Source organism: Saimiri boliviensis, chromosome 17 (genome assembly GCF_048565385.1).
Source record: "Saimiri boliviensis isolate mSaiBol1 chromosome 17, mSaiBol1.pri, whole genome shotgun sequence".
Taxonomy (NCBI): Eukaryota; Metazoa; Chordata; class Mammalia; order Primates; family Cebidae; genus Saimiri; species Saimiri boliviensis.
Window position 1 is genome coordinate 47,425,394 of NC_133465.1, and position 21,331 is coordinate 47,446,724.

The 21,331-nt window shown below is 44.9% G+C and overlaps 1 protein-coding gene across 3 annotated transcripts in view; it reads right to left on the reverse strand.

The window, feature by feature from the left end:
* The window catches only part of DNAJC7 (DnaJ heat shock protein family (Hsp40) member C7), a 41,877-nt gene that overhangs the window by 746 nt on the left and 19,800 nt on the right, over positions 1-21,331 (reverse strand). For all 3 annotated transcript variants that reach the window (XM_003942772.4, XM_010330622.3, XM_074388716.1), the window contains 11 exons: positions 19,295-19,419; positions 18,479-18,592; positions 17,000-17,074; positions 10,763-10,881; positions 9,547-9,700; positions 8,863-9,027; positions 8,172-8,263; positions 3,849-3,922; positions 3,450-3,596; positions 3,001-3,153; positions 14-76 (listed from right to left, as the gene is read on the reverse strand). In XM_003942772.4, coding sequence (XP_003942821.1) covers positions 14-76; positions 3,001-3,153; positions 3,450-3,596; positions 3,849-3,922; positions 8,172-8,263; positions 8,863-9,027; positions 9,547-9,700; positions 10,763-10,881; positions 17,000-17,074; positions 18,479-18,592; positions 19,295-19,419 — 1,281 coding nt within the window. The remainder of the gene's footprint in view (positions 1-13; positions 77-3,000; positions 3,154-3,449; positions 3,597-3,848; positions 3,923-8,171; positions 8,264-8,862; positions 9,028-9,546; positions 9,701-10,762; positions 10,882-16,999; positions 17,075-18,478; positions 18,593-19,294; positions 19,420-21,331) is intronic.

Below are 21,331 nucleotides of genomic sequence, written 5' to 3' on the forward strand. Positions count from 1 at the left end.
CAAGCCGACCTACCTTCAAAGCTAAAGCCCCCAGGACCGCCGAAGAATGCCTTGAAGATATTGTTTGCATCAAAATCTGTACAGCAGGGTAAGTAACATGGAAGGGAAGAAAAGGTGAAAAGATTAGAAAGGTCTGAAGAGAACTGAGGACACAGAACAGATCTCTAAAGCTGTCCCAGATAGTCTCACTCCCCTCCTTTCCCAACACTTCAGACTGCATGTGAGCAAACCTGCCCTGTCCTGCACAAAACATGCTACGTGATCCCACTCCCAGGACGTGTTCCCTTCCCCTTCCAAGTGCTGCCCCAAAGAAAAGCTTTCTCTGCTTCAGCTTGCTTCGCTGGGCTGTTTTCTCAACAAATGGGAATGCCATTTGCACTTACACAAGACACTCCCCGTACTCGCCCTATAATGCTGGAGTGGCTACTAAAAAGGATAAAATGTATCACTTAAAATGTTACCAAAAATAAAAGAACAAGATCTAGGATTTACTCTATTTAAGTCCATGTCTTTTACACTGTAGACTCTGCTTAAAAAAAAAAAAAAAAAAAGCTATGGTTTATTAGCTGGGCTTAGCTGGGCGTGGTGGCTCACACCTATAATCCTGGCACTTTGGGAGTCTGAGGTGAGAGGATCGCTTGAACCCAGGAGTTCAAGGCTGCAGTAAGCTATGATCACATCACTGCACCCCAGCCTGGGTGACAGAGTGACATCCTATCTCAGTAACAACAACAAACCAGCAAAAACACCTACTAGGTGCTAGTCAAGGTGCTGGGTACTTTGCATACACTATACTACTTAATCCTAGTAACAATTTGTCAGGGTACGTATCATTCCCAATTATACTCAACAAAACATATGTAGGTGGTTTAAGTAACTTGCCCAAGATCACAGGCAGAAAGCAGCAGACCTGGAAAATCCAACTCCTGCCTGACTCTCTGTGTGCTCTCTGTGAGGCCACAGCACGTCGGTGGCCCCATCCCTGACTGACTTCCTGAGCTGCAGAGAAGGACTGATCTCCACCAGGTGCTCCCACAGCCACCCCGTGTCCAGAGTTTTTCTGCTGGCATCTGTGTATCCTCCTGGGCTCCCCTGCTCAGTGAATGACCCCAAGAGTCGGCTATGCCTAAGTCACTCTCCCCAGCATATCTAAGCAGCAATCAACTCCTGCTGAATCTCCCACTGTCTCCTGACTGTCCTCCAATCCCTTCCTACCCTTTCTTCCATCTCCATCCTCCTTACTCCTTCTAAACCCCCTCCACACCTCTATATCATAAATATATTTCCAGAGCCAAAATCTGGTCGACAGTGCCCCTACTGCAAACTCTTCACTACTTAAAACTGCTTACAGCTCTTCTTAACTGCTGGGCAGAGGAACATGTTTATTATGGTGAACCTAGGTCTACTGACTCAGCATTATCTATATAGTACCATCATTCTTATTTTAAATTCCAGCTGGGCGCAGTGGCTCACATCTGTCATCCCAGCACTTTTGGGAGGCTAAAGCGGGTGGATTACTTGAGGTCAGGAGTTCGAGACCAGCCTGGCCAACATGGTGAAATCCCATCTCTACTAAAAAATACAAAAATTAGACAGGTATGGTGGGGGGTACCTGTAATCCCAGCTACTTGGGATGCTGAGGCAGGAGAACTGCTTGAACCCAGGAGGTGGAGGTTACAGTGAGCCAAGATCATGCCACTGCACCCAGACTAGGCAAAAGAGCAAGACTCGGTTTGAAAAAAAAAATTCCAATAGATTTTCTTAGCGGAAGTTTAAGGGTTAGCATTAGAGATGGTGGTCTGCGAACTGTCCACAGCTCAGGGCCTCTTATCTCTTGAGAGTCCAAAGTGAGCAACAACACTGACAACAGCTGTGCTTTGTATCATGCCAAGTCTTTTTGGGAAATTAAAATCCAGTGTTTACAGGAACATATGACGGACACAAATACCAGCATACAGTTTGCAGTGGGTAAAAAAGAACTTCCAGATCAGGCGTCCCCAAACTTTTTACACAGGGGGCCAGTTCAATGTCCCTCAGACCATTGGAGGGCCACCACATACTGTGCTCCTCTCACTGGCCACCAATGAAAGAGGTGCCCCTTGCTGAAGTGCGGCGGGGGGCCGGATAAATGGCCTCAGAGGGCAGTGTGCGGCCCGTAGTTTGGGGACGCCTGTTCCAGGTAATAGGAAAATGCCCATATTCCATATCACATACAGCCCTCATGGCTGTGAGCTCTGATCCAGCTACCTGCCGCCTTCCACCACCACCTGCCTCTAGCACCCTATCCTTTATCTTCCTAGACAGAGCCCCCTGCAGATCCCCAAAAGGGGCATGCTTTGGTTTGCTTTTTTTTGAGACTGAATCTTGCTCTGTTGCCCAGGCTGGAGTGCAGTGGTGCTCTCACTGCAACCTCCACCTCCTGGGTTCAAATAGCTGGGATTGTAGGCATGTGCCACCATACCCAGCTAATTTTTCTTTCTTTTTTTTTTTTTTTGAGATGAAGTCTCACTCTGTTGTGCAGGCTGGAGTACAGTGGCGCCATCTCGGCTCACTGCAACCTCTAACTCCTGGGTTCAAGTGATTCTCGTGCCTCAGCCTCCCAAGTAGCTGGGATCACAGGCACCTGCCATCACACCTACCTAATTTTTGTATTTTAGGAGAGATGGGGTTTCACCATGTTGGCCAGGCTGGCCTCAAACTCCTGACCTCAGGTGATCCACCTGCCTCAGCCTTCCAAAGTGCTGGGGTTACAGGTGTGAGCCATGGGGCCATGCTTTTCTGCACTTCCAGGCCTTCCCTTGCTAGTGCTCGCCTCCTCACAACTCACTGCACACTGTGAACCTGCCACACTTGACTGCATTAATTTGACTCCATGTCTGTTATTGTTTGCACCAGGGATCAGATTTGGCCCAAACAGACTCTCCCTCTGGAGCATCTTTGGAAAACACTCTAACATTCCACAGCTGTCAAATTCACCCCAGGCTGCCCCGGCCAACTCACCACCCATGTTCATGCCCTCCTCATCCAGGTCCTGTCCACTGTCATAGCGAGTTTTTTTCTTGGGATCAGAGAGAATGGTAAAGGCTTCTCCAACTTCCTTGAACTTCTTCTCCTCCTCCTTCTGAACCTCAGCACTGGCTCCACTATGCCGATCTAAAGTTGGGAGTAAAATAACAACTCAGAGGAAGTCAGAGATTCAAGAAAACAAAATTTAAGAGAAAAATCACTTTATGTCTGATTTTGGAACTCAGCATTTCCCCAAATGTGGAGGGTCCACAAGTCTGCAACACCTTATTCTCAGCTGAAGAACCTCTCTCTTCCATCATGGAAAGGTCAGAGGTTTAAAAAAAAAAAAAGCAGCTCTCCAAGGCGTCCCCTCTGGACTGAGGCTGGCAGTCGGCCTGCCCTGCGGGTTCTTCCCGCTGAGCCCCTCCTCCCACCTACTCTACCTGGATGGTGCATCAAGGCCCGTTTCCGGTAAGCTTTCTTGATCTCGTCCTCAGAGGCATTCTTGTCCACTCCCAGAATCTTGTAGTAATCTTTCCTCTTACTCTTCTTCAGTTCCAGCTGCGCATTTTTTAGGAGCTGTTTGTGTTCTAGAGGAAGACATCTGGCATCAGTGGACAAATCTAACTCTTTATTTTCTCCTCACCAGGTCTCAGCCCAGCTAGCTGGGAGTCAGAAGCCTTGTTAACCATGCCCGGCCTTTGTTCACAACTTTCTGGCTGGTGATCAAATACGTTCTAGGTACATCCCTGATCCCTGAATCACACTACCTTGTGTACAGATTTAGGGCTCACAAAGAAAGTCCACACCATTCCCTGAAAACCAAATGCTTTCAAACTTACCTTTTGTTTTCTCCGTCTGATATACTTTTTCATAGTCTCGTACTGCTTCTTCATACTGTTCTGTGTCCATGTAACTGAGAAGGAAATACAAGACAGTACAGCACTCAGACATGAACAGCAATGGTGCTCAGTATCACTCTAGGGCAGGAGGCATGGCTCAGGCAAGAGACACACCCTTTTGGTAAGATGCTTCTGAAACAGGAGACCTTAATCTAGCAGTCAGAGAAAATCAGCTATCAATTCCTCAACGAAGTTAAAAGAGGCCGCATGGCACTTACACCCAAACATTAAAGTGATGTTCAGCTCTGAGCGGAAAGTAATCAAGAGAAAAAAGTTCCTTCGGACACAGAGCCACCTAAGAGGTACTAGACTGCCTTAGAAAAGGCAATGTGGGCGGGGTGCAGTGGCTCACACCTGAAATTCTAGGATTTTGGGAGGCTGAGGTGGACGGATCACCTAGGTTCAGGAGTTTAAGACCAGTCTCACCAACATGGAGAAACCCCATCTCTACTAAAAATACAAAATTAGCCAGGTGTGGCGGCACATGCCTGTAATCTCAGCTACTCAGGAGGCTGAGGCAGGAGAATCGCTTGAACCCAGGAGGTGGAAGTTGTGGTAAGCCAAGATTGTACCACTGCACTCCAGCTGGGGCAACAAGAGCAAAATCTCCGTCTTAAAAAAAAAACAAAACCGGGCCATATGAAGGGACCTACTTGATTACTTGGGGGTGAAACACAGAAGAGAAAAATTATCAAGCGAGTAAATGGATATGAAAGAGCTTTGAAACCTACAGTGCCATAAACATGCAGGGCTAGCTACAATCCAGAGTAGAAGTGGGATTAGTGAGCTACTAAAAGGATCAAGTTCAACGTGGCGGCCACTGGCAAATCCTGCCACTAAGACCAATCAATGAGAGATGCAGGTAAATGAGACAGAAAAGGAAACTCTAAACACAAGTTTGCTTCTGTTTTGGTAACACAAAGGAAAGGAGGGGACCCTGGCCCAAGATGGGAGGAATCGAGCTTGACAGGCTGATTGCCAGATCTTTTAAGTGTCTCTTCCACAGAAGCAAGTGGCACCAAGGCTGGCCTACCAGTTAAAGACCGTGATAGGAGTTCCAGAGATAGCCACTGTCAGCTGTGGGATGGGAAGTGCTGCACAACAGAGAGTCAGTTTCTCACACTGCTACCCCACAAGCCCATTTTCACAAAATAAAATGAAAACGGAGGCCAGGGCAGGAGAATACTGTGGTACCACCCTCCTGCCCTGGCCTCCAAGCTGGTGGGCATCTGTAATGTTTGTGAAATCACAAACATCAAAAGCACCAAAAATATGGCTGGCAGAAGAGAGGCCCAACATCTTTGGCATCTTTGATCTTCTGGCAACATTTTGATTTACGACTTAAAAAAAAAAAACCAATGCTCTGCAAGCACAGAACATAAAAGTTACAGTAGGAGTTCAGAATCAATTTGCAGAACAAAATGTAATATAATTTGAAGAGAAAATTGATACTTTGATACTGCACCCTAGCCAGGGTGATAGAGCTGAATCCTGAATTTAAAAAAAAAAAGGAAAACTGATAGCTAATAGTCCTGGGTGTAAAATGATGTGACAAATGATGAACCCTGATGAATTTTCTTTAGGTCAATATGTAATGTATTAAACAAGCTATACTACTCTGCATTTTTTAAAATTCAGGGATATCCTCATATTTTAATTTCATTTTAAAGCTGAAGTAGGAAAGTAAATACGGCTTTAGGGAGAAAGGGTGAACTCGAGCTCATGACGGCGTGTGCAGCATAGATGCGGCGGGGGGGAGTGGCATCTCCCCAACTTTAGGAGTACACTGAGGCAGACTGCAGCAGTGGTCAGGCCTCTGGTAAGGGTTTGGCCTGAGCTAATCTTCAGTACTTCTTGTCAATTCCAGCTGCTTCAGGAGATTGCTGCCAAATACTCAGCCAGCTGAACAAGGCATGCTGTCTCCCCTGTAGTGATCTCAGAGGCAGAGCCACTCCAAGAAGGGCAGTTCTGTTTCTTTCTGACACAAAGATAAGAAGTTGTCTGATCAAAGCAATTCCTTATTTTTGTTTCTTGTACATAAACGAAGAAAAAAATAATCCTCCATCCAATTAGCCTCCGAGCAAATCAAGAATTTTCTATGATGTTAGCTGGAGGTTGCTTTTAAAAAAAAAAAAAAAAAAAAAAAGGCCTGGTGTGGTGGCTCATGCCTGCCTGTAATTCCAGCAATTTGAGAGGCCAAGACAGGCAGATCACTTGCAGTCAGGAGTTTGAGACCAGCCTGGCCAACATGATGAAACCCTGTCTCCACTAAAAATACAAAAATTAGTTGGGCATGGTGGCAAGTGCCTGTAATCCCAGCTACTTGGGAAGCTGAAGCCAGAAAATCGCTTGAACCCAGGAGGTAGAGGTTGCCGTGAGCCAAGATGGCACCACTGCACTCCAGCCTGGGCAACATAGCGAGACTCAATCCCAAAGAACAAAACTATTTTTCTGTTCTCTTCCCATCCCTTGGCACTCCATATACAGAGTATTCCATTAAATGGACACAGTATCAATTATCTAGTCACTCCCTTCCCACTGGACATGTAGGTGATTCTCCACCCTCTAGTTTTTTTTGTTGTTGTTGTTACAGATAAAATTGCAGCAAACACCTTCATGTATATAGCATTTTGTGTCTGTTAAAGTCAGTCTTTGGCTGAGTCACAGGGTGGTCTTTTGTCTTCCAAAGCTTCTGCTTCTGTGTGACAGTGGCTTGCAAAGACTGAATGGCTGACAGGCTGGGCGTGGACTGACAGTTGGTCTCACAGAAGCTATAATAAAATTCCATGTATGCTTCTGTTGGACAGACTCAGTCATCAACTTAGAAATTCACTTTTTAGCCGGGCTCGGTGGCTCAAGCCTGTAATCCCAGCACTTTGGGAGGCTGAGGTGGGTGGATCACGAGGTCAAGAGATCGAAACCATCCTGGTCAACATGGTGAAACCCCGTCTCTACTAAAAATACAAAAAAATTAGCTGGGCATGGTGGCGTGTGTCTGTAATCCCAGCTACTCAGGAGGCTGAGACAGGAGAATCGCCTGAACCCAGGAGGCAGAGGTTGCGGTGAGCCGAGATCGCGCCATTGCACTCCAGCCTGGGTAACAAGAGTGAAACTTCGTCTCAAAAAAAAAAAAAAAAAGAAATTCACTTTTTAAAAAAGCATCACAAACAGCAGCAGTTTTCCTATTTTAAATGAGATAATTTTGAGAAAACTAAGCGGGAGGTAGTCCATGAGAGATTCTTCACCACTAATGAGACAAGGAAGCTTAAAATACTGGCTCATCAGGCATCAGTGACAGCACCTGTTCTTTGGATATGACATTTGATAATAAGGAGTGGAGCAGGTGCTGGAGGATTAGTATACAACAAATACGTCTTCTTTAAGAACTTTAAAGATGGGAAGTTCTAAAAAATAAAATAAAATAAAATAAAAAATAAAAAAAATAAATAAATAAAAATAAAAAAAAGATGGGAAGTTCTTCTCTGCCTAGAGAATAATCTGAAATCAGAAGAAATGGATTTCTGAGAGAGGTTTCTCCTAGCTCTGTTCTTTTCTGGAGAAAATCACCTGTTGGATCTAAGAGTAAGAGGAGCAACTATGCTGGGGAACACCCTGACTCTGGGGCAAATCTGAGCACGAAAAGTAGGCACATCCTGTGGCTCATAATCACCTCGTCAGACATAGAGAGTGCCCTCTACTGAAAACACTCAAGCAGACAGTAGTCATCCAGGGTATTTCAAAGGAGGTTCCTTTATCCCGGGAAGCTGAGCCAGATTACATCTCTTCCAACTGTAAGATTGTCTTCCCTCACCCAGAAGAAATAGGATGAAGTACAACTCTCAACCATCTCTAAGAGATATTTTCTCTTCCAAGCACCATACATTCATTCAACAAAACATTTATTCAGTGAGCACCTATGTGTCAAGCACTGTGCCAAGTTAGAGCATAACTGTACAACACAAAATAAAATCTCCAAAGGAAATGGATTTAAACTTTAACAAAAGGAATTTGGGTCAGGCATCAGAGGAAACTTACTGACCGTGAGGGGCGTTAGACACAGGCATGGGAGACTGAGGGAGCTTGTGCAATCTCCTCCGCTGGAGGTCTATAAAGATAGTCTAGGGCTGGAACAATCCCACCTAGAGGCAGGGGGAAGGACCGAATGACCTCACAACATCTCTGGGTCTGCTTCGTCATCCACAAGGCAATTCCCCTGAGGTCAGCGGCAACTCCCTCTTTCCCCCACCCACCAGAGACACTTACCACTGAGCTCTTCTCAAGTAGGCTTTTATGTAAGTGTCATCAAGCTTCACTGCATTTGTGCAGTCTTCTATTGCATCATCTAGTTTCCTAAGCTTCAGGAGAGAGAGAGCAATCATACTTCACTTCCTGGTGACTGAGGGAGCCCAGAAGCTGTGAGCATGGCTTCAAAACTCTAAGAGGATCAGTCATGCTGGCCCCCTAAATGTCATATTAAGTTCTAGTTCTTTGTCACTAGGACTATGGACCCCAACAAAAAGGGGTCCACAAAAGCACTCAGGCCATTTTCAGTCATGCATGGTAACCATCAGTTACCCTGGAGAAAAACAAGCTTGCCTCTACCCTTCCTCCAAATCACTCCTAAAAAATAAATGATCACTTGCATAAGAAAAAAAAAAAAAAAAAGCAACAGGAGCTGCTTAAAATTATCCCACAGCCTCTAGCCATTCTCTTACTGGAGGAAAGGGACCTTAAGGAACAGGTGAGAATATCCTTGCAAATTGCCCAACTGCCCCCAAATTCCACAGAGATGATAAAAGCTTGCCTCTTGGAAGGGAGTTCCTAACAAGCTGTTAACCATAATAACTTATCCTCTTTCATCTTGCTTACCCTCATTGGGCAGATTTCCCAAGACCCTTTGATATCCCTTAAAAATATCTCTTTATAGGCCCCAAGATCCAGATCAAGTGCTTACCTTGGAATTAACCGTACCCCGATTACAGTAGAGTTTAGCATTTGTTTTTATATTGTTGGGGTCTATCCCCAGGGCTTCTGTGTACAGTTCGTATGCTAGTTTGTAATTTCCTTCCTTAAATGCTTTATTTCCATCTTCTTTCTTTGCTTTAAGTGCTTTGGCATTCTACAGAAAAATGCAAGGGAAGGATCAGCGCATATCCACAAAGCCTCAGACCACGGCACAGAGAGGCCAGAATCTATTTTAAAGTTCGCTGCTTCCAGTAGTTTAGCATCACAGGGCCCGGCCAACCCCCAACCTGGGCTATCTGTTGCTCATTTGTGCTTCCTACAGAGTGGACAGGAGAAACCAAGAGTTACAAAAAATATCAATGAGACCTATGTTACTGGGTCTGCTTCTACTTCCCAGGGCAAGTATTACTATCTATCTACACTGAGGGGGAAAAAAGGAAAAAAAAAAAAAGAAACCTCAGATATTAAAGGCATCCGACCCTATATGATCACATTTACCTTTAGGTAAGTAAAAGCAGCCCGGAAACCATTTCTAATGAAGACCAAGCATTCTTGCAAAGAAGGAGGAAAAGCTATCACATTCCCTGTGATTCTAAAACCTTCCACTGTAACCATCTTAAAGGTCTCAAAGGGAAGCTTTCTTTCCCAGTCAGGTCTGGTGACTAGAACTTACTCTGCAGGCAATGCAGGCCTTCTCATGGTCAGGGGCCATCCTGAGAGCCTGTACAAAAAACTGAACTGCCTTCTCAATACAATCTTCGTAATAAAGGCAAAGACCTCGTACATACAGAGCATCTGCATTGGTGGAATCCATTCGTAGAATGTCACTGCAATAGTAAGAAAAGGGCACAATGAGCTGTGCTTTAGAATGTCTCCACCATTACTATCTACTGTGGCCAGTTTTTTTTTTTCCTTGACTATGTGTCTAGTGTTCAAAGTATCCAAAGGTAGACAGATTCCCAAGAACTGTTCCCAAACCTTCCCCAAATAAAACAACTATAATTATCTTTAATACACATCTGTGTCTTACAATCCTTCTTAGACTGAACAGGGTTTGGCAAACTATAGCCCACAGGGCCAAACCCTTTCTGCCACTGGTTTTTGTAAATAAAACTCTTTTGAAACAGCCACACCGATTGCTTCATCTATTACCTAGGGCAGGCAGCCTCTGCATGGCAATGGCAGAGCTAAGTTATTTGCAAAAGAGACCCTGTGTCCTGCAAAGGTTAAAATCTGGCCCTTTGCAGAAAGTTTGCCAATCAGTGGAGTAGAAGGAAAAGGACCACCTTAAACAAACAAAACCACAAAAAAACTCACATAACACAATCTGTTATGTGAGTTTCATATATAGCTGTTCTTTCATATATAGCTCAAGTACCTGTTATACTACTATACTCCTGTATATATGCTCTGTGGGTTTTCAAAGCTGGCCTAATCTTTGACTTTAAGTCCCAAGGCCTGATCAGCCCTAGCTGGCCTACTCTGGGGACGATATCCTATGATGAAGCTGCCTGACAGCATCAGTCCAAAGGTATCTGGCATTTTATTTACTTATTTATTTTTCCTGAGACAGAGTTTTGCTCTTGTTGCCCAGGCTAGAGTGCAATGGCATGACCTTGGCTCACTGGAATCTCCACCTCCTGGGTTCAAGCAATTCTCCTGCCTCAGCCTCTCAAGTAGCTGGGATTACAGGCATGCGCCACTATGCCTGGCTAAGTTTGTATTTTTAGTAGAGACAGGGTTTCTCCACGTTGATCAGGCTTGTCTCAAACTCCTGATCTCAGGTGATCCACCTGCCTCGGCCTCCCAAAGTGCTTGGATTACAGGCATGAGCCACTGTGCCTAGCCGGTATCTGGCTTTCTAATGCCCAACTGGTCTGACTGCATACCTAGCCACAGACTGTGCTTCTGGATAACGACCCAGCATTGCTAAACATTCTGCCTTGAGGATTTTGAAGCGATGGCAGGCAGGGGCAAATTCTAGGGCACGGTCCATGCAGAAAACAACCTGCGGGGAAGAAGAAAACAATAAAGCTCTTCATCGTGGGCTCCAGAAACATATTCACTTTAGTTTAGTCACAGGTAACAGACTCAGAGCTCAAAGAAGTCTCTGGGTCCACTGTTAAGTACTATCAAAGTTTAAACACATAACCAATTCATGAGATAAAAGCACTGAAATGAGGAGAACAATGATTCCAGACAATAATGAAAACAGTGAACATTTACTGAATACTTCATATATGAACCCATTTAATCCTCACAACCATTTTACGAAATGGGCAATATTATCACTTTTATTTTACTGATGAGAAAACTAAGGAACTAGGGTTCCACATTGTCAAAGCTAGTGATAGAAACAGGATTTGATCTTAGACACTAAGATTCCAGAACTGGCCGGGCGCAGTGGCTAAAGCCTGTAATCCCAGCACTTTGGGAAGCCGAGGCGGGTGGATCACAAGGTCAAGAGATTGAGACCATCCTGGTCAACATGGTGAAACCCCGTCTCTACTAAAAATACAAAAAATAAGCTGGGCATGGTGGCGCGTGCCTGTAATCCCAGCTACTCAGGAGGCTGAGGCAGGAGAACTGCCTGAACCCAGGAGGCGGAGGTTGCGGTGAGCAAAGATCGCGTCATTGCACTCCAGCCTGGGTAACAAGAGCGAAACTCCGTCTTAAAAAAAAAAAAGATTCCAGAGCCTATAACCTCATAACCATGCTAAACTGCCTCCACAGTGAATCATATCCATAGTGACTGTCATCAAAACTCACATTCTTCTCAGGAACACTGTTATTTGCTACTTTGCACAATTCGTCACACTTAGCCTGTTAAGCAAGACAAGAAATGGCAAAAATAACAACCTGCTGCAGAATCATTGCTCACTATGTAAGCCTCACATCACACTGAATACTGTGGTGGCCCCCCTTCCACCTATTGTTTTTAGTAGGGAAATATACCAATAAAAGATTTCATTTTAAATGGCTTTAAATAGGCTACATCAGATTACTATTTCCATCATGCCACTATACAAACCATAAGCCAAGGCGCTCTCACACACACAACCAGGTGGGGATTAACCTGTTCTTTCAGCCTCATAAAGCATCTCCATATATTCTGTTTTTCTCTTTTTACTAGTTTGTCCTTTGAGCTTTCATTTTTGGTTTAGCTACTGTTTATCCCTGGAAGAGTCTTGCTGAATCACATTCACTCCAAGAATACATGAACCAAAGGAGAAATCTGGAGTTAAGGGACACCCATTCTGTCTAGGTATCTGGCCATGGGGATCAGGAAGAGATAAAGTCTGAAAACTTACTAGTAGAAAAATTCAAATTCCATCAACAGGAGACTGGTTAGATAATGTAGACATCCATGTAATGGAATACTATATAATTCCAAAATAGAATGAAGAAGCTCTTCATGTACTAATATGGAAAGACATCCAAGATCTACTCAGTTATTTTTTTAGGTGGAGTCTCGCTCTGTTGCCAGCCTGGAGTACAATGGTGCGATCCTGGTTCACTGCAACTTGTACCTCCCGGGTTTGAGCGATTCTCATGCCTCAGACTCCTGAGTAGCTGGGACTACAGGTGCACGCCACCATGCCCAGCTAATTTTTGTATTTTCAGTAGAGATGAGGTTTCACCATGTTGGCCAGGAGGGTCTCAATCTCTTGACCTCGTGATCCACCTGCCTTGGCCTCCCAAAGTGCTGGGATTACAGGTGTGAGCCACCGCACCTGGCCTATTCAGTTATTATTATTATTTTTTAAAGGTGCAGAACTGCATAAAGCATACTACTTTTCATGGTAAATAAAGGAAGAAAATCAAGGATCTTTATTTTATATATGTACAACAAAACTAAAGAAGAAAATATAAGACATAAGAACAGTTGTTAGCTTAGGGGAGTGAGCTGGGCAGAGAGAGGACAAGTTTGAGGGCACACTCATCACTGAGTATTTTTCATACTTTTTAGCTTTTGTTTGTTTTTGTTTTTGAGATGAAGTCTTGCTCTGCTGCCCAGGCTGGAGTACAGTGGCGCAATCATGGCCCGCTGCAGCCTTGACTTCCCAGGCTCCCAGTGATTCTCTTGTCTCAGACTCACGAGTAGTTGGGACTGCAGGCACACGTCACCATACTCAGCTAACTTTTAAAATTATCTGTAGAGACAGGGTCTTGTTATGTTGCCCAGGCTGGTCTTCAACTCCTGGCCTCAAGCAATCCTCCTGCCTTGGCCTCCCAAAGTGCTGGGATTAAGCATGAGCCACTGCACCTGGCCATACTTTCTAGTTTTTGAACCATGAATAGCACCTATTCCAAAACTGAAATTTAAAATATGAGGAAGTTGTTAAACACTACCAGCTGTTCCACTGAGAAGACTTTCTGCAGTGTGACATAGCAGGGATGGGAATGCCTCTCCTTCAGTGGCACAGGTTACTGTCCTGAAAGTTCTTTTTTTTTTTTTTTTTTGAGACAAAGTTTCTGCTCTTGTTGCCCAAGCTGGAGTGCAATGGTGTGATCTGAGCTCACCACAACCTCCACCTCCCAGGTTAAAGCAATTCTCCTGCCTCAGCCTTCCAAGTAGCTGGGATTACAGGCATGCGCCACCACACCCAGCTAACTTTGTATTTTTAGTAGAGATGGCTTTTCTCCATGTTGGTCAGGCTGGTCTTGAAACTCCCAACCTCAGGTGATCTGCCTACCTCGGCTTCACAAAGTGCTGGGAATATAGGCATGAGCCACTGCACCTGGCCTCTTTTGTTTTTCAATGTAGTTTCGCTCTTGTTGCCCAGGCTGGAGTGCAATGGTGTGAACTCAGCTCATCAAAACCTCCACCTCTCGGGTTCAAGCGATTCTCCTGCCTCCACCTCCTGAGAAGCTGGGATTACAGGCATGTGCCACCATGCCGGGCTAATTTTTTGCATTTTTGGTAGAGGGGGGGTTTCTCCATGTTGGTCAGACTGGTCTCAAACTCCTGACCTCAGGTGATCCTCCCACCTTGGCCTCCCAAAGTGCTGGAATCACAGGCGTGAGCCCCCGCACGTGGCATGTCCTGAAAGTTCTAAGGACAATTTGTAAACTTAAGCATCATGTAGGTATAATTGTGTGCTAACTGTCCTACCCTCCTCAGATGGAAAAGTAATGAGGAGGGCAGGAAGAAGTCAGTCAAATTGTCAGTAGCCACACCCTTTTGCCTTCACAAGGACCCTGTTTTATGCAGAGCTGGTTCTGCTAATCGTGGGGATCATCAGCGCTTCACTTCCCACCCCCCACCTCCCCATGACTAGGGACAGCTGCAGGCAAAGAAGATCTTTTGTTTCTTCCAAGTTCATCTGTTTCCCCTGCCAGGATCATAATTCTTCATTTGTGACATCACCATGAGCTACAGTGGGGGGGCTGGGATGTCACAAACAGAGGATTCTGTCACAAACTCAGGATCTGGCTCCAGAGTAGGCAAGAGAGAAAGAAACCCAAAAGACTGCCTCTCAAGACAAAGCTTTTGCCTATGTAAACCTCAGAAAACGTGACAGTAGGCAGAATTGCTTTCCAAACACACACAGGCCAAACAAAACAAACTTATGAATTGCACTACAAAGACACTGTGGTTATTAAAACCAACGGACAGAAGAGGGATGCTAATAAGTTACTGTGAGGACTCCGCATAAGCTAATCAGATATATACATTACCAAATCAAAGACCACCAGTGTGACAGTTAAGCGTGATTGTTAACGTACCCACTTATCAAATATTCACTGAGCACATGCTACAGGCATTGAGCAAATTCCAACAAATGAAGTGACAACTTTGTTCCTTGGACGGTAGTGATCACAAACTTAAGTGATCCAGAAGATCTCTCCTGATCAGAGGTTTTTAACCTTTTGGGGGTTATCTATCTCCCCTTTTGAAACTTGAGTGGAAACTATTTCTTTTCTTTTTTTTTTTTTTTTGAGACAGAGTTTCGCTCGTTACCCAGGCTGGAGTGCAATGGTGCAATCTCAGCTCACTGCAACCTCCGCCTCCTGGGTTCAAGCAATTCTCCTGCCTCAGCCTCCCAAGTAGCTGGGACTACAGGCATGCACCACCACGCCCAGCTAGTTTTTTGTATTTTTAGTAGAGACAGGGTTTCACCATGTTGACCAGAATGGTCTCGATCTCTTGACCTCGTGATCCACCCGCCTCGGCCTCCCAAGAGTGGAAACTATTTCTAAGCGCCATCTAAAGAAGAAAGGAGTTACACAGATAAGGCAGAACAATCATGAAGTCTAGAAAGATATCCAGAACTTTTATACCTTTCCCACATTTCAGATGTGAACCCCTTTGACACGTAAATTTTCAAGAACTACCACACAGTCTAACATCTTAGAACAGTCTAATGTTAAAAAGGAGGTGATGACAGGTTAAGCGCACTATTCAAAAATGTAAAAAGAACCTTTCTCTTTTTTTTTTTGAGACAGAGTTTCGCTCTTGTTACCCAGGCTGGAGTGCAATGGCACGATCTCGGCTCACCGCAACCTCCGCCTCCTGGGTTCAGGCAATTCTCCTGCCTCAGCCTCCTGAGTAGCTGGGATTACAGGCACGCGCCACCATGCCCAGCTAATTTTTTGTATTTTTTTTAGTAGAGATGGGGTTTCACCATGTTGACCAGGATGGTCTCGATCTCTTGATCTTGTGATCCGCCCACCTTGGCCTCCCAGAGTGCTGGGATTACAGGCTTGAGCCACCGCGCCCGGACATTCATTTTTGTTTTTTCAAGAGACAAGGATTCATTATGTTGCGCAGGCAGGAATGGATAGGTTTTTCATAGGTGCAATCCTGCTACTGATCAGTATGGGAGTTCTGACTTGCTTTGCTTCTGATCTGGGGTAGCTCACCCCTCTTTAAGCAACCTGGTGGTTCCCTACTCCCAGGAGGTCACCATATTTATGCCAAACTTAAGTGTGGATACCCAATCAGCATAGTGCACTACAGCCCACAACTCCTGGACTCAAGCAATCCTATTGCCTCAGCCTCCCAAGTTGCTGGGTTATAGGCATGGCACTGTCCAGCTCCCATTATTCAAATAAAAATGGATTATCAAGGGCCAGGCACAGTGGCTCACACCTGTAATCCCAGCACTTTGGGAGGCCGAGGCCAGCAGATCACTTGAGGTCAGGAGTTTGAGACCAACCTGGCCAACATAGTGAAACCCCGTCTCCACTAAAAAACAAACAAACAAAATCACAAAAATTAGCCGGGCATCATGGCATGCGTCTGTAATCCCAGGGTGGCTGAGGTAGGAGAAATCGCTTGAACCTGGGAGGTGGAAATCGCAGTTAGGCACTGTGGTCCAGCCTGGGCCACAGAGCAAGACTAGGCCTCAAAAAAAAAAAAAAAAAAAAAAAAAAAATTAATTCCAGCTGGCTTTTCCTTTATTAAGCAGTACACTATTAAGCCACTGCTTTACATCAACAACAGAAACAAACTCAAGTGACACACTCATTTTACTTTTTATCATAGGGCCAAACATAAGAAAATAAGTATTTTAGCAAAAAAAAAAAAAAATTATTATTATTATTTTTTAAAACGGGGTTTTACCATGTTGGCCAGGATGGTCTCGATCTTCTGACCTTGTGATCTGCCTGCCTCAGCCTCCCAAAGAGCTGGGATTACAGGCGTGAGCGCAAAAAACTTAAACTTTTCTTTCTTTTTTTTTGAGACGGAGTCTCGCTCTGTCGCCAGGCTGGAGTGCAGTGGTGCAATCTCAGCTCACTGTAACCTCTGCCTTCTGGGTTCAAGCAATTCTCCTGCCTTAGCCTCCCGAGTAGCTGGGATTACAGGCATGTACCACCACATCCAGATAATTTTTATATTTTTAGTAGAGACGAGGTTTCACCACGTTGGCCAGGATGGTCTCGATTTCCTGACCTTGTAATCCATTTGCCTTGGCCTCCCAAAATGCTGGGATTACAGGCATGAGCCACTGTGCCTGGCCAGCAAAATACATTTTAAAGAGGAAAAGTCAGAAGCCTAAGTGATAATTCATTATTCTAGATCTTTTGTGCCATACTACTCTTCTTAATTATCACACAAACACACAAATGAGAATTTTGTGACAAAGGGCAGATGAGATTATTTCATGGTTGTACTGTACCTTCCGAAAATCTCGCTTCTCGAAATCTGTTTCTGCTATTTTCTCATATTCCATGACTGCATTAGCATTCTTGAACTACACCAGAAAATCAGAAATAGGAAAGTTTTAATGAAGCTGCAGATTAAACAACCACAAAAAATTAACAAGGCCTTGATGAATTTGAATTGAGTAAATATACCATACTGCCTCTTTTGAGAGAGACAGGGTTGGACTTGTACCTTCTGTTGTGACTGGGCATTTTTATGATCCAGTTCTAGAGACCTCTGGCAACCATGACAGGCCGCCATGGCACTCCCTAGAGAGAGGTAGCACTTGCCCTCTCACAGATGTCCCTAGAAGATTTTCTTTCAAGAAAATCAGAACCACAGACATTTCACAAATCAAGTTGATGAAGATACAGGCAAGACTCCTTAACAGAAAGGCTAGACCCAAACTTCACCCTCAGTTTGAATTTCAAGTAGGAACACAAGTAACATGCTTGATATACATGAAATAAAGGCAATGCATTGCCAGGGATTGAGCATATGTTTTGAGATTCTCACTGAAATGCATCTAGGGTAAACTGTATATACAGTCATATACTCTGGTCAACAATGAACTGTATATATGGCAGTACTCCTGTAAGATTATAATACCTTATTTTTACTGTACCTTTTCTGTTTAGATACACAAACACTTACCACTGTGTTATAGCTGCCTACAATATTCAGGACTGTATATACAGGTGTGTAGTCCAGTAGCTACTGCAATATAGCCTAGGTGTCCAACAGGCTATGCCACCTAGGTTTGTTTAAGTATACTTTATGATGTCTGCACAATGACAAAATCACCTAACAAAATGTATGCTGTCATTAAACGACACATACTATATACAGAGATGGAACTAAAACATGTTTTAGCTGCTACCAATTTAATCAGGGCTTGAATTTACTCAGATTCCTTTTTTCTTTGAGACAGGTTCTTGCTCTGTTGCCCAGGCTACAGTGTAGTGGTGCAATCATGGCTCACTGCAGCCTCGACCCCAGCACAAGCAACCCTCCCACCTGAGCCTCCTGAGTAGCTGGGATTACAGGTGCATGGCAACAGGTCTGGCTAATTAAAAATTTTTTTGTGTGAAGACAGAGTCTCACTATGTTTCCCAGGCTCTAAAATTCTTTAACCTCATTCAAATTGGTCCCTGGAAGCAGTTGCTTATTCCTCAGCCTTCAAAAATGCTTCCATTTTCACAGATTTTTAAAAGCGGTCTTTAAGCAGTAAACTTAAATGAAAAAGAAAAAAAAAAAAAGCTGTCAATCCTATTCAAAACTCATTTTACAGATTAGGAAGCTGAGGCTTAAAGAGACTATGAAATTCGCCTAAAGTCACCCAGGTGTGCTGACAGCAGAAGTGAGACTAGACCTCAGTACTGACTTTCAAGTAGCCACTCCTCCCACATATACCACACTGCTTCTTTTGATAGAAACAGGATCAGACCCGTACCTCTTGCTGGGCCTGAGCATTTTTATGATCCAGTTCCAGGGCTCTCTGGAAACTGCGACATGCTGCCATGGCATTCCCTAGAGAGAGGTGGCACTTGCCCTCTCGTAGATGTCCCTAGAAGAACACAAAGAGGGAAGAAGAAAAGGAGCATGATTGGCCAAGCGGAAAGAAACCAACAGCAGCAACAAACACCCACAGAAAACCAACACAGAGGTTGGGCGCAGTGGCTCCTGTAATCCTAGCACTTTGGGAGGCTGAGGCGCGTGAATCATTTAAATTAGGAGTTTGAGGTTAGCCTGGCCAACATGGTGAACCTCCATCTCTACTAAAAATACAAAAATTAGCCAGGCGTGGTGACATATGCCTGTAGTCTCAACTACTAAGGAGGCCGAGGCAGGAGAATTGCTTGTACTTGGGAGGCAGAGGTTACAGTGAGCTGAGATCACGCCACTGCACTCCAACCTGGGCGACACAGCAAGACACCATCTCAAACAAACAAACAAACCAACAAACAAACAAACACAGAATGAAAATGACTAGAGCAGTAGTTCTCAACCTGGGCAATTTGCCCTCCGGGGACATTTAGCAATGTTAGGAGACATTTTTGGTTGTTACAATTGGACAGAGAGGGTGCTACTCATACTTAGTGATTAAAAGCCAGAGATGCCGCTCAACAATCTGTAATGCACAGTAAAGTCCCCCACAAAGAATAATCTGGTCCCAAATGTCAGTATTGTCAAGTTTGAGAAACATTGGGCTAGAGAAACTCAACTGCAGCAACCCAGCCTTCCCCAAACAGTCCCATTACATACATACCCGGACAAAACTGTCATCCAACCTCACTGACTGTTGCGCATCTCCAAGAGCTTCCCGGAACCTTCCAAGCATCATCAAGGTGGCTGCTCGATTGCCATAATAGCTAGCATTTTTAGGACACATATCTAGAGGAAAAGCAGAAGAATATAAAACAAAGTTTAGAACAGGTCCCTGGCTTTGAAAACTTAGAGGGGGCTGGGCGCAGTGGTTCATGCCTATAATCCCAGCACTTTGGAAGGCTGAGATGGGCGGATCACTTTAGGTTAGGAGTTTGAGACCAGCCTGGCCAACATGGTGAAACCCCGTCTCTACTAAAATAAATAAAAAAATTAGCTGGGTGTGCTGGTGGGCACCTATAATTCCAGCTACTTGGGAGGCTGAAGCATGAGAATTGCTTGAATCTGGGAGGTGTAGGTTGCAGTGACCCAAGAGTGTATCACTGCACTCCAGCCTGAGTGACACAGGAAGACTGTTTCAAAAGAAAAAAAAAAAAAGAGGGCATCTCCCTCCAAACAATGTTAAGGGAATCAATCTGTAATGCTGACATGCTGACAAACTATTTTTTCTCTTGGAGATGGTTTTGTGTGTGTGTGTGTGTGTGTGTGTGTGTGTGTGTGTGTGTGTGACAGGGTCTCACTGTCGCACAGGCTGGAGGGCAGTGAGGTTACCGTGGTGCGGTCTTGGCTCATTGTAACCTCTGCCTCCTGGGTTCAAGTGATTCTCCTGCCTTAGCCTCCCGAGTAGCCAAGTAGCTGGGATTACAGGCATGCGCCACCACACTTGGCTAATTTTTCTATTTTTATTTATTTTTGAGGCAGAGTCTGGCTCTGTTGCCCAGGCTGGAGTGCAGTGGCATGATCTCTGCTCACTGTATCCTCCGCCTCCGGGGCTCAAGCCATCTTCCTATCTCAGGCTCCAAAGTAGCTGGGACCACAGGCACATGCCGCCATGACCGGTAATTTTTGTACTTTTTGTTGAGAGGAAGTTTTGCCATGTTGGCCAGGCTGATCTTGAACTCCTGGCCTCAAGTGATCTATCTGCCTCAGCCTCCGAAAGTGTTGGGATTACAGGCATGAGCCACTGCACCCCACCCTGACATGCTCTCTTTGGAAGGCCACAGCCAGCCAGGTGCAGCAGCTCACACCTGTAATCCCACTACTTTAGAAGGCTGAGGTGGGCAGATCACAAGGTGAGGAGATTGAGACCATCCTGGCTAACACAGTGAAACCCTGTCTCTACTAAAAATAAAAAAAATTAGCCGGAAGAGGTGGCACACAACTGTAATCCCAGCTACTCAGGAGGCTGAGGCAGGAAAATTGCTTGAATCTGGAAGGTGGAGGTTGGCAGTGAGCTGAGATCTCCAGCCTGGGAGACAGAACAAGACTCCATCTCAAAAAAAAAAAAAAAAAAAAGGGGGGGGGGCAGGGGGGACCACAGCCAGCACAGTGGCTCACACCTGCAATCTTAAGACTTTGGGAGACCAAGGCTGAGATGGGCAGATCACTTGAGGCCAGGAGTTTGAGACCAGCCTGGCCAACATGGCAAAACTCTCTACCAAAATACAAAACAATTAGCAAAGCATGGTGGCACACACCTGTAATCCCAGTTACTCAGGTGGCTAAGGCATGAGAATCACTTGAAACTGGGCCAAGATTGTGCCACTACACTCCAGCCTTGGTGACAGTGACACTGTCTCAAAAATAAATAAATAAAAGGCTATAGCCAAATTTCTGACTGCCTGTGCAAATGGACAGAAGCAATGATACAATCAGTTTTAAAACAAAATAAGGGCCGGGCACGGTGGCTCAAGCCTGTAATCCCAGCACTTTGGGAGGCCGAGGCGGGTGGATCACGAGGTCAAGAGATCGAGACCATCCTGGTCAACATGGTGAAACCCCGTCTCTACTAAAAATGCTAAAAAAAAAATTAGCTGGGCATGGTGGCGTGTGCCTGTAATCCCAGCTACTCAGGAGGCTGAGGCAGGAGAATTGCCTGAACCCAGGAGGCGGAGGTTGCGGTGAGCCGAGATGGCGCCAT